At 40.9% G+C, this 13,529-nt stretch overlaps 1 protein-coding gene across 1 annotated transcript in view; it reads right to left on the reverse strand.

The window, feature by feature from the left end:
• SHROOM3 (shroom family member 3) overlaps positions 1-13,529 on the reverse strand; it is a 318,810-nt gene that overhangs the window by 42,871 nt on the left and 262,410 nt on the right. Inside the window, exon 4 of the mRNA XM_007455418.1 lies at positions 4,737-4,868. Within this exon, the coding sequence (XP_007455480.1) occupies positions 4,737-4,868 (132 nt within the window). The remainder of the gene's footprint in view (positions 1-4,736; positions 4,869-13,529) is intronic.

A 13,529-nucleotide genomic window follows, 5' to 3' on the forward strand; every position in this document is an offset into this window, starting at 1 on the left:
TTAGCTCTTTAATATAAAGAACTAAGTGGGTGGTCAGGCTTGGCTCCCTTCTCCCCAGTCCCCTTCACTTGTGTAAGGTCTGATTACTATAATAAATCCCTTCTCCTGTAACACCCGTGATGGCTCTGCTTTTCCCTGACTGGACCTTGACGGATAGAGTGACTAGAAAAGCAGAGGAAGAATAACTAGTATAACTGGTGTAGAGGAAGCATAGGAGATTACATGCAACGGCTTTGAAACCTAGCTTAGATTTGAGTCTTGACTTGGGTACTGATCAAATGTTTGACCTTGGACAAAGCCATCTTTCCAGCTTCAAAGTCCTGCCCTGTGAAACGGAGTTAAGAACACTGTATCTGTACCTTAAGAAACAGGAAACATCTCGAATAAACAACCTAACCTTGCACCTCAAGCAATTAGAGAAAGAAGAACAAAAAAACCCCCAAAGTTAGCAGAAGGAAAGAAATCATAAAAATCAGATCAGAAATAAATGAAAAAGAAATGAAGGAAACGATAGCAAAAAATCAATAAAACTAAAAGCTGGTTCTTTGAGCATATAAACAAAATTAATTAAACCATTAGCCAGACTCATCAAGAAAAAAAGGGAGAAGACTCAAATCAATAGAATCAGAAATGAAAAAGGAGAAGTAACAACTGACACTGCAGAAATACAAAGGATCATGAGGGATTACTACAAGCAACTCTATGCCAAAAAATGGACAATCTGGAAGAAATGGACAAATTCTTAGAAATGCACAAACTGCCAAGACTGAATCAGGAAGAAATAGAAAATATGAACAGACCAATCACAAACACTGAAATTGAAACTGTGATTAAAAATCTTCCAACAAACAAAAGCCCAGGACCAGATGGCTTCACAGGCGAATTCTATCAAACATTTAGAGAAGAGCTAACACCTATCCTTCTCAAACTCTTCCAAAATATAGCAGAGGGAGGAACACTCCCAAACTCATTCTACGAGGCCACCATCACCTTGATACCAAAACCAGACAAGGATGTCACAAAGAAAGAAAACTACAGGCCAATATCACTGATGAACATAGATGCAAAAATCCTCAACAAAATACTAGCAAACAGAATCCAACAGCACATTAAAAGGATCATACACCATGATCAAGTGGGGTTTATTCCAGGAATGCAAGGATTCTTCAATATACGCAAATCTATCAATGTGATTAACCATATTAACAAATTGAAGGAGAAAAACCATATGATCATCTCAATAGATGCAGAGAAAGCTTTTGACAAAATTCAACACCCATTTATGATAAAAACCCTGCAGAAAGTAGGTGTAGAGGGAACTTTCCTCAATATAATAAAGGCCGTATATGACAAGCCCACAGCCAACATCATCCTCAATGGCGAAAAACTGAAAGCATTTCCACTAAGGTCAGGAACAAGACAAGGTTGCCCACTCTCACCACTCTTATTCAACATAGTTTTGGAAGTTTTAGCCACAGCAATCAGAGAAGAAAAGGAAATAAAAGGAATCCAAATCGGAAAAGAAGAAGTAAAGCTGTCACTGTTTGCAGATGACATGATACTATACATAGAGAATCCTAAAGATGCTACCAGAAAACTACTAGAGCTAATCAATGAATTTGGTAAAGTAGCAGGATACAAAATTAATGCACAGAAATCTCTGGCATTCCTATACACTAATGATGAAAAATCTGAAAGTGAAATCAAGAAAACACTCCCATTTACCATTGCAACAAAAAGAATAAAATATCTAGGAATAAACCTACCTAAGGAGACAAAAGACCTGTATGCAGAAAATTATAAGACACTGATGAAAGAAATTAAAGATGATACAAACAGATGGAGAGATATACCATGTTCTTGGATTGGAAGAATCAACATTGTGAAAATGACTCTACTACCCAAAGCAATCTATAGATTCAATGCAATCCCTATCAAACTACCACTGGCATTTTTCACAGAACTAGAACAAAAAATTTCACAATTTGTATGGAAACACAAAAGACCCCGAATAGCCAAAGCAATCTTGAGAACAAAAAATGGAGCTGGAGGAATCAGGCTCCCTGACTTCAGACTATACTACAAAGCTACAGTAATCAAGACAGTATGGTACTGGCACAAAAACAGAAAGATAGATCAATGGAACAGGATAGAAAGCCCAGAGATAAACCCACGCACATATGGTCACCTTATCTTTGATAAAGGAGGCAGGAATGTACAGTGGAGAAAGGACAGCCTCTTCAATAAGTGGTGCTGGGAAAACTGGACAGGTACATGTAAAAGTATGAGATTAGATCACTCCCTAACACCATACACAAAAATAAGCTCAAAATGGATTAAAGACCTAAATGTAAGGCCAGAAACTATCAAACTCTTAGAGGAAAACATAGGCAGAACACTCTATGACATAAATCACAGCAAGATCCTTTTTGACCCACCTCCTAGAGAGAAATGGAAATAAAAACAAAAATAAATAAATGGGACCTAATGAAACTTCAAAGCTTTGGCACAGCAAAGGAAACCATAAACAAGAGCAAAAGACAACCCCCAGAATGGGAGAATATATTTGCAAATGAAGCAACTGACAGGATTAATCTCCAAAATTTATAGGCAGCTCATGCAGCTTAATAACAAAAAAACAAACAACCCAATCCAAAAATGGGCAGAAGACCTAAACAGACATTTCTCCAAAGAAGATATACAGACTGCCAACAAACACATGAAAGAATGCTCAACATCACTAATCATTAGAGAAATGCAAATCAAAACTACAATGAGATATCATCTCACACCAGTCAGAATGGCCATCATCAAAAAATCTAGAAACAATAAATGCTGGAGAGGGTGTGGAGAAAAGGGAACACTCTTGCACTGCTGGTGGGAATGTGAATTGGTACAGCCACTATGGAGAACAGTATGGAGGTTCCTTAAAAAACTACAAATAGAACTACCATATGACCCAGCAATCCCACTACTGGGCATATACCCTGAGAAAACCATAATTCAAAAAGAGTCATGTACCAAAATGTTCATTGCAGCTCTATTTACAATAGCCCGGAGATGGAAACAACCTAAGTGTCCATCATCGGATGAATGGATAAAGAAGATGTGGCACATATATACAATGGAATATTACTCAGCCATAAAAAGAAACGAAATTGAGCTATTTGTAATGAGGTGGATAGACCTAGAGTCTGTCATACAGAGTGAAGTAAGTCAGAAAGAGAGAGACAAATACCGTATGCTAACACATATATATGGAATTTAAGGGAAAAAAATGTCATGAAGAACCTAGGGGTGAAACAGGAATAAAGACACAGACTTACTAGAGAATGGACTTGAGGATATGGGGAGGGGGAAGGATAAACTGTGACAAAGCGAGAGAGAGGCATGGACATATATACACTACCAAACGTAAGGTAGATAGCTAGTGGGAAGCAGCCTCGTAGCACAGGGAGATCAGCTTGGTGCTTTGTGACCACCTGGAGGGGTGGGGTAGGGAGGGTGGGAGGGAGGGAGATGCAAGGGGGAAGAGATATGGGAACATATGTATATGTATAACTGATTCATTTTGTTGTGAAGCTGAAACTAACATACCATTGTAAAGCAATTATACTCCAATGAAGATGTTAAAATGAAAAAATAAAAAAATAAAAAAACACTGTATCTGTTTCAAGGGTGTATAGGAAGGACCACACGAGATGATGTATACACTGAGCAGTCCTCGGTGTGTTAACTGCTTCGACTGGAGCTAAGCTGGATAACTGGCTTTAACAGAGGAGAAAAACCAACTGGGGAGTTCAAATACTGAATAAAATCATTCAGATAAAAATCAGATACAGAGAAATGGATAAAGAAGATGTGGTACATATATACAGTAGACTATTACTCAGCCATAAAAAGGAACGAAATTGGGTCATTTGTAGAGACGTGGATGGACTTAGAGACTGTCATACAGAGTGAAGTAAGTCAGAAAGAGAAAAACAAATACCGTATACTAATGCATATATGTGGAATCTAAAAAAATGGTATAGATGATCTTACTTGCAAAGCAGAAATAGACACAAACATATGAGACAACATATGAGAACATAGAGACAAACATAGAGAACAAACATATGCATACCAAGGAGGAAGGGGGTGGGGTGGGAGGAACTGGGAGATGGGGATTGACATATATACACTATTGATACTATGTATAAAATAGATAACTAATGAGAACCTACTGAATAGCACAGGGAACTCTACTCAATGCTCTGTAGTGACCTAAATGGGAAGGAAATCCAAAAAAAAGGGGACATGTATATACATAGAGCTGATTCACTTTGCTGTACAGTAGAAACTAATACAACATTGTAAAGCAACTATACTCTAATAAAAATTAATTTAAAAAACCAGATACATATTTGAAGAAAGGACATTAAGCACTGAGGGAGGGAGTTGTCAGTTTTTCTAGTATAGTGTTATAACGTGTAATTGAGATATGTCTGACTGAGAATCAATAGGCCCCATAAATATCTCAAATGAGCAGTCACTGTTCAAAATACTCCTGTCCTCCCTTCATGCCAGTCTAGCCCAGGATATGAAGATGACTCGTACACCGTTAGGGGTTTTAAGAGGATGAGGATAGTGGGAAGAGAGACTTAATACTCAAGGTAAGTATAATAAAACAATCTTTTCTGGGAACAGGACATTTGAAAGTAAGAAGCCCCTGGGTCTCAGCTGTGGCCACTTACCTGGAATGGTAGCTCTGGGGCCAGGGAGTGCCAATCGTGCCCTGAGATATCTGCATCATGCTGGCATCGGGTTGGTTCTCCCCAAATTTGGTTGAATGCCAAGAATGAGGTCGGCCCGCAGGTTCACTGCGCCTGGGGAGACACAAGAGAGGGACCCCCAGCGTTAGGAGCAATCTCAGCTGATCTCTTCTCCAATGAGATTTATGGACTTGGAAGCAGAGACTGCTGTATCCTCAGAGATGGAAAACAATCAAGTAAATACTGGAAAATGGATCTTACTGCTCACTTCTCTTAGTAACCACTGTTTTTTTTCTGCTTTATTAATATGTTTATTTTCCTTTTCATTTTGACATGATTTCAGTTACATAAAAATACTGCAAACTTAGTTTAAAGAATTTCTGAATAAACGTTAGTGCACTGTTGGTGAGAGGGCAAACTGGTACAGCCACTATGGAATACAGTAATGGAGTTTCCTTAAAAAAATTAAAAATAGAACTAACAGTATGATCCAGCAATCCTACTTCTGGGCATATATCCAAAGAAACTGAAATCAGGAACTTAAAGATATATCTGCACTCCCATGTTCACTGCAGCATTACAATGCAACAGCCAAGATATAGAAACAACCTAAGTTTCAGTGGATGAATGGATAAAGAAGATGCCATATATACATAAAATGGAATATTATTCAGCCACGGTAAAGAAGGAAATCGTGCCATTTGCAACAATTTGGATGCATTATGCTAAGTGAAATAAGCCAGGCAGAGAAAGACAAATACTGAATGATTTCACTTCTATGTAGCATCTAAAAAGGACAAACTCAGAAAAACAGAGTAGAGTGGTGGCTATCAGGGGTTGAGGGCGTGGAGGAAATGGGGAGATTTTAGTCAAAGGGTACAAACTTCAAGTTATAAAGATTAACAAGTTCCGGGGATCTAATGTACAGCATGGTGATTATAGCTAATTCCGTATCATATACATACTTGAATGTTGCTAAAGGAAGAGATTTTAAATGTTCTCACCAGCTAAGACAGAAATGGTAACTATGTGACTGGATGCAGCTGGCATCTAATAGAGTGGTGGTAATCATTTTGCAATTTATAAATGTGTCAAATCAAGATGTCCTACACCTTAAACTTGCAGTGTTATGTATCAATTATATCTCAATAAAGCTGGAAAAAATCCCACATAACCTTCACCTAGCTTTCCTACATGTTAACATTTCACGCTTTATTAATTTAAGGCGCATGGAGTTGCCTTGGTCTTTCTTTGCACTACTTGTCCATATATAAATATGGGAGCAATAATTCCTGCCCACCTCCCAAGGGACTTTCTGGGGATTCTGAACTTCTCTGTGATATCCTGATGCTGGATAAATGCTATTATTTTAATATCTTGGTAAGAACGACAATAAAAACTACCAGCTACCTTGGTGTTAACACACTCTGATCTGCGGAGTATAAACAGCAAGATGCTCTCCAAAACAGTTTCTCATTTTGCAAGTCAATGACTTCACCTTTAAACATCCTGCCCTTACAACACAAAGAACTGACAAAGCCAAAGGGGAAAAGTGGGTGGTCTTCAGACTGCAAGACTGAAGGATGGATGAATTTGGTAAGGAGGATTACACTACTATAGAAGGTCAGAGTCAAGAGAGAGTGGCTGAACTTTATTTTTGGCAGAAAAGTGAGATAATGCTTATCAACACCTTCAGGAATTTCTAGACTGAAATCTCAATGGAGAGAAGAGAGGAGGTGCCCTGAAGTACTGACAGAATGTAGCTACCTAGGCTTAATATCAGTTGGTACACCTCCTTCATGAAGGATCAGACACCTTGCTGAAAGTTCTGAATCAGACTCTGAAGTAGAAAAGGGGGCTGTGCAGAGGACAATGGAGATACGCTGTTTCATCTAGGTTAAGTGAAAAAAAATTTCCCTTTGTGCTTTAAAAACAATAGCAAGGGCCTTCCCTGGTGGCGCAGTGGTTGAGAGTCCGCCTGCCGATGCAGGGGACACGGGTTCGTGCCCCGGTCCTGGAGGATCCCACATGCCGCGGAGCGGCTGGGCCCGTGAGCCATGGCCGCTGGGCCTGCGCGCCCGGAGCCTGTGCTCCGCAACGGGAGAGGCCACAACAGTGAGAGGCCCGCGTACCGCAAAAAACCCAAAACAATACCAAAAAAACAACAGCAAGGCTCCCTTTTAAATGTAAGCTATCCAGACCTTTCTTCAATTTCCTTCCCATTCATTCAAGGGCATCCATAGAGACTTTCTACGCGGCAGCCACTATGCTGGCACTGGATCCAAAGAAGAACAAAGTATCACTAGACCCAAATAATTCACAGTACAGTAGAAGAGACACAGCCAAGTAAACCGCTATAAGACACTGAGATGGGTTCCGTAATCGAAACCTGTACAAGGTGCTCAGTGAACTCAGAAGAGGCAGTCACCGAAAACATGAAACCATGAAAGATTTCTCCAGATGGCAGGGGGCGGGAAACGGAAGGGAAGGACATCCAGATAGAAGCAACAGCACGACAAATGCATGGAAATGCAGACGAACACGGTACGAGCAACTTAAGTAGGTGGAGAGGAGATGACGAGTGAGAGAGGAAGGCAGCAGATGAAGGTGAAGAGCTAGGAGGGTCCAGGTCTCACTGAAGGGTGTGAATAGTATCCTATGGGTTTGGAGGCCACCGAAGAACCTTAGCCAAGGACGGCCATGTTCAAATTTGAGTTTCAGGAAGATATTGCCAATACTGAGAATAAATTTGAGAGAGACAAGATCGGAGGCTATCGCCTTGGCCAGGGTAAGAGATAATAAAGACCCGGCTCTAAGGCAGGGGCAGTGAACTTAAAGGGATGACAGGTCTAAGAACCAACCACCGAGGAGGCGAAATTCCCAGCCTAGTGAGCGCTTGGATGTGGCTGGTGTAGAGGAGTGTATAGTCAAGGAGGAAGGACGGCCTTCATGTCTGTAGCTTGAACTAGAGTGGTAAGAACTATGAGATGGAGGGACAGGAGCGGAGGGAGGGAGGAGGGAAACAGAGCGGGGAGGCAGATGGCTCACCTGGGGCGTGCAATGTGAGGGGCCTTGGGGACCGCAGTGGTGGACAGGAAGCAGTGGGGCCCACAGGGCTGGAGTCTGGGCTGCACGTACACATTGAGGAGTCACAAAACACATGTCTTCTGAGAAAAGATAAGCTGCTTGGGGAGAGTGCAGAGGAGACAGAAAGGAAGTGCTTTCAGGATAGGCCTCCGAGAACTATCACAGTCTGGGGGTGGAACGGGGTTGGGGAGAGTCCAGCAAGAGACTATGGGCGTTTCATAGCATCCTAGCGGGGAGAAGGGGGAGGAACTGTCAATCATTCCAACTGCTACCGAGAGGTGAGTGTGATGTGGGTAGATGCACGTCCACTGGATTTGATGACTGATGAGTCTTTGCAATGGAATGACAGGGGCAGAGGCCTGATTAGGATGGGGTAAGAGGTGAATGAGAGATAAAATGGAGACAGCAAGGGCAGATCATTCTTTCAAGACCTTGGCTCTAAAGGGGAGAAAGAAGCTGGTAGCTAGGAGGCTAGAGGGAGCCAGGGAGTGAAAAGGATTTGTTCTTGCTGTTGTGTTTTAAATAATGAGAAGTATGAGCAAATCTGTATGAGACAGGGGGTGCACACGTGCACAGCCCAAGACACCGGATGAGGAGAGGCTGACGCTCCGTAAGACTCATGAGGAAGTAGGCAGGGATGGGATTCTAGAGCACACGACCTTATGTAGGAGTAAAGGCAGGTCCACCGAAGTAAATGAGAAGAAAGGAGGAGGTAAGATGTTGATGCTCATATGAAAGGGAGTGGGTGGGAGGACAGCTGGAGGGACTTCACACCCACTGTCCTCTATCTTCATTAGGAAGCCCAAAGAGGGAAAAGTTGAGTGGCCTGATGTGGTGGATGGGGCTCATGGGCAGGACAGATGAGGACTGAAGAGTTGAAACTGATTAGAGATACTCAAAAGATCTAATAACTAAGATATGGTCTCTGCCCTTAAGGAGCTTACATTCTGGTGGGGAGACCAAATGAAGTATTCCTTTAATAAATAACAAATCATAAAGAAATAATTCTTAAAGATAAAGTAAGTGCCCAAGACTTGCAATGCCAAGACCGGACACCCAACTTGGCGAGTTGCTTCTCCGGAGTAGATTGCAGAGGTTAACTCTTTGTTTTTTGTTTTTTGTTTCTGTGGTACGCGGGCCTCTCACTGTTGTGGCCTCTCCCGTTGCGGAGCACAGGCTCCGGGCGCGCAGGCCCAGCGGCCATGGCTCACGGGCCCAGCCGCTCCGCGGCATGTGGGATCCTCCAGGGCCGGGGCCCGAACCCGTGTCCCCTGCATCGGCAGGCGGACTCTCAACCACTGCGCCACCAGGGAAGCCCAGAGGTTAACTCTTTGTCCTGGGGTAGGGGGAAGATTTCATCCCAGGTGTAATATCGATACATTAAGAACAGGGTGCTTGTGAAACAAGCAAATCAGTAGGCTCTGAAAAACATACCCCTTTCTTTTGGATGCAGAACATATGTTGGGAGGTTTCAGAGATAAATCTTTGTTTTATAAGATTCTTCCAATATGTACAATTAAGTGATGAAATGAGGAAAAGGAACAATGAAAAAGATGACCAAAATATAGCCCACCAACTCTCAGACCTTGCTGGAGCAGGGTGGGTGTGTAAATCAGTGCACCTGAATAAAGAGCAGTTTGGCAACATTCAGCGAAATAATTTTAAAATAACATATCCGTCAAAAGATTGAAACACAACCTAAATACTCAACAGCAGCAGACCAGTTAAGTCAGTGTGGTACCTCTACACAACGGGATATGTATGTGGCCATTAAAAGAACTGAGTAGTTCTATACATATGGATATGGACATATCTCCAAAATATATGGTTAAAGGACAATTGTAAGATACAGAGCTGTGCGTACAGTATACTGCTGTATGTGGGGACAACCATACATAATCACTTACGTTTATTAATGTAAAGAGTATTTCTGGAAGAATACTTGAGAAACTAGGACCAATGACTACCTCTGGGGAGGAAAACTTATTTTTCACTGTATTCCCTTTTCTAACTTTTGAATTATGTCCTATGTACATGCGTTACCTATTAAAAAAGCCAAGTATTTTAAAAATAGCCTCTCATTTTGAAAATATAATTCACTGTACCTGGAGACCAAAAAAGTCAAACAGCTGTTTATTGACTTTTTCAATGATGCAAATAATTTAATAAGCATTCCTAAAGAGCACAGCATGCTTTGACATTTTAGGACCACTCTGATCTTAACGAAGATAAGGAAATATTTTCCTAAAGCATATTACATCATGAGCATATCAGTAAGAGTCAGAAGACGATTTAATTTTAAAATTGAGCCAACTAAGTTTTGTGTGTGCATGTAATTCAAACAAAGCCCTTCTGTTGCATTCCTAACCACAAACAAGGAAGCTTAATTGCGTGGGATGGGTAGGCTGATGAAACTGGCACTAGCAAGTGACACGATGTCCTTCTTAGATGATTTTGCCCTAACACACAGAGAGATTCAGGAATGAAAGCATATTTTGGAGAAATCTACAATAGAGCAGTGCACGTCTTTCGAGCAGTATTCACTGATCACCTTCTACCCTGCTGAAGTACACCTGGAGCTCTGGGAGGTCACAGATGCCCTCAAGGAGTTTATAATCCTGTTGGGGAGCCTCAGATGCAAGAAAAAGTATTAAAGAGCATCAAAGTATTACTCATTCACTCGAAAAATATTTGAGTGCCTACTGAGTGCCAAGCATCATTCCAGGCACTTGACACACAGTTTCTCACTTAACCTTTAAACTGTATCTTTATGATATAGGACCATTAATGAGAAAATGAGGTAATCAAGAGAGACTAAGCAACCCACCCACAGTCACAAGGGTTTTGAGCAGAGGTGATATTTAAACTCAGGCATCTGTCCCCGGAGCCTGTTTTCTGAACTTCTGAGCAATGAGCAGTATAAAAGAGGTGAGGTGGGCAGAGTAGAGAGACAGACAATTAACAAGTAGGCAAATAAACAGGGAATTTTCATGTACTTATAAGGGCTCTGAAGCAAATAGAACTGGGTAATGTGAGTGTGACCGAGGATCCTGCTTTGGATCAGGGACAGCCTCTTTGAGAGAGTACTGTCCGAACCAGATCTAAACGATAAGAAGGAATCAACCTTGCAAAGAGCTGGGGGCAGAGTATTTAGCGCACAAAACAAAAAAGAAACACAAAGGCCTTGAGGCAGGAATAAATGTGCGGATTTCAAGAAGCAGAACAGACTGTAGCCAGAGCCTTGGGAATGAAGAGCAGATGGTAGGAAAGTCATGAGATCATACTGGGCCATGCTAGCTCCTGAGGATTTTGATTTAAGCACCAAAAAGCTCCCTTGCTGCCAGTTATCAAGAATGGGGTCTGGAGTTGGCCAAAAGGCCTGGTAGTAGAGTGGGACTTCGGATGACCTTGAAGCATTGGTATGCTTTGGATAAATGGAGAAGGTGACAAACCACAACTTGGATAATAAGAAATTCTAAGAGTTGGAGTTAATTTTTTTTGTTGATGCTGTTCTTTGATGAGCCGTTCTGACTGAGACTTTGCTTGGGCTCTTCTGGGTGCACTAACTTTATAAACCATGCTAGTTATCAACTGGACATGAGTTGAACATGTAAAAATACCAAATACACTCAATACCAGCACTACCAAATAAAACATCATGTTTCTTAATTCACTTACTAACCCCCATCTGCCATCATTTGTTTAGTGCTATATCAGACACAATGCTATAACAGACAACGAAGTCCATCATAATAAGAGTCTAGTCTTACCCACTCCCCCCAAAAAAGAAAGAAAAAACACTAATATCAATGTATTCTGTAAATTAGGTTTATCAGAATTAACATATCATGGATTTGGGTTGAGAGCCTTCATGATATAATTACTGAACACTTTGTGCTTAGCAGGGGATAAAACATGTTTCTTAAGGTTCTTTTGTGTATCACTGTTATTCCTTTTCCTATTTTACCTCATCTTTTAAAAAATTATGAAATACTTCAAACATACATAAATGCACTCAAGTGAATATAAAAAACACTCATGTGTACTCATTACCAAAATTTATCAAATCTTAATATTTTCCCCAAATTTACTTCAGGTATTATTTTGAATAGGTAATTAATTCACAGTTTAAAAAAAAAAAAAAAGATCAAAGCCATTAAGAAGTCTTTCCTTCCCAGCCCTCTCCACCCGTTTCTCTTCCCCCTACAGCAAACCTCTGTGGTTAATCTCTTATGTATGTCTTCCAGTGCTTTGTCATGCAAGTATAGGCAAATATGAACAAGTCTCTTTTCATCCGCTTCACAAAAGGAAAGCTATGTGGTGTTCTACCCCTTGCTTTTTTGAACTTAACAACATCTATTGAAGATCATTCTATATCAGTCCTTACAGAGCTTCCTTGTAGCTTTTTTGCCCCCCCCCTTTTAGCTGCCTGGTATTCCATCGTGTGCATATAACATATTTCTTCAACCAGACCCTTTTTTGTAGACACTTTTTGATTTCCAGTCTTTTGTTATTACAAATAATGCTTCAGTGAATAACCATGTCTACACACTGTTTTCTGTCTGTGCCCACATATCTGCAGAAATTCCTAGAAGTAGAATTGCTGGCTCAAACTAAAATGCACTTGCAATTTTGGTAGTTATTGCTAAGTTGCCCCTTTCATGCTTTAAAGGGGAAACAAACTTAACATGAATAATTAAATGTCATTGTGCAAGTGATTCTTAGGGGGGGTATTATGATTACACCTTCTTTAGTATAGAAGAATAGATGATTCATATTTGAACAACAATGCCTTCCTAGGCATTTCCTGTTTATAGGAAGATTATGTGCCCCAAACACTGACGATAAAAATATACAGCCACTGAAAACTAAGACCAAGTTAAGATGCACTGGGCTGTACTCATAGCACTGCTTCATTCATAGATCCAGACGAAACTCTCTCTGGAATAAACGAAGAATCACCCTATGTTGAGATATGTTTTCTGCATGTTCACAGGAGACGGACTAGCTCTCAAGAACTTTCAGGGTTGAAAACACCCATTATCTTCCAAAATGTAAAAAAAGGTGTAATTGTCCCTTAGCACATGGTTGGCAAAGACAATGCTTTTGAGATATCCTTTGGCCCTTTTCAGCATCCCTAACCTCTAGTTTCTATGACTACTGGGCTACTCAAGGCTATACTTTGACTTTTTGGATTCACAGAAAAATCTAACAAGCAAACATTTCTGAGGCTTTTATAATGGCCTAACATCTGTGTCTTTAAAAAGTGGTTCAGTGGGTGGAAAGGTATGCATTAAGTAATATAACCCTATGGCAACACACAGTCCCGTATGGAAAGAGAAGTTCTTTTCAAAGGTCACATCCTGATAATATGCCCTGGGGACTTTTGGCTTTGGCAACTGAATCACAAGTAAGAGTGAAGTCGGCTAACAGACACACGAGGTAAGACCCTAACATCTAAAATTTGCATGAAAGGTTAAAAAAAAAAAAACCCAAAAATCCTTTTCTTGTAAGATACTTTATCCCATTCCTCCACACCTGCTCCAACATCATTTCACTACCAGTTTATCTCCTCCTCACTCTCCATTTTGAAACATTTTTTTAGATTAAATTTTATTGGGGCTTCCCTGGTGGTTCAGTGGTTGAGAGTCCGCCTGCCGATGCAGGGGACACGGGTTCGTGCCCCGG

The sequence above is a fragment of the Lipotes vexillifer genome, unplaced genomic scaffold (assembly GCF_000442215.2).
Source record: "Lipotes vexillifer unplaced genomic scaffold, Lipotes_vexillifer_v1.1 scaffold749, whole genome shotgun sequence".
Taxonomy (NCBI): Eukaryota; Metazoa; Chordata; class Mammalia; order Artiodactyla; family Lipotidae; genus Lipotes; species Lipotes vexillifer.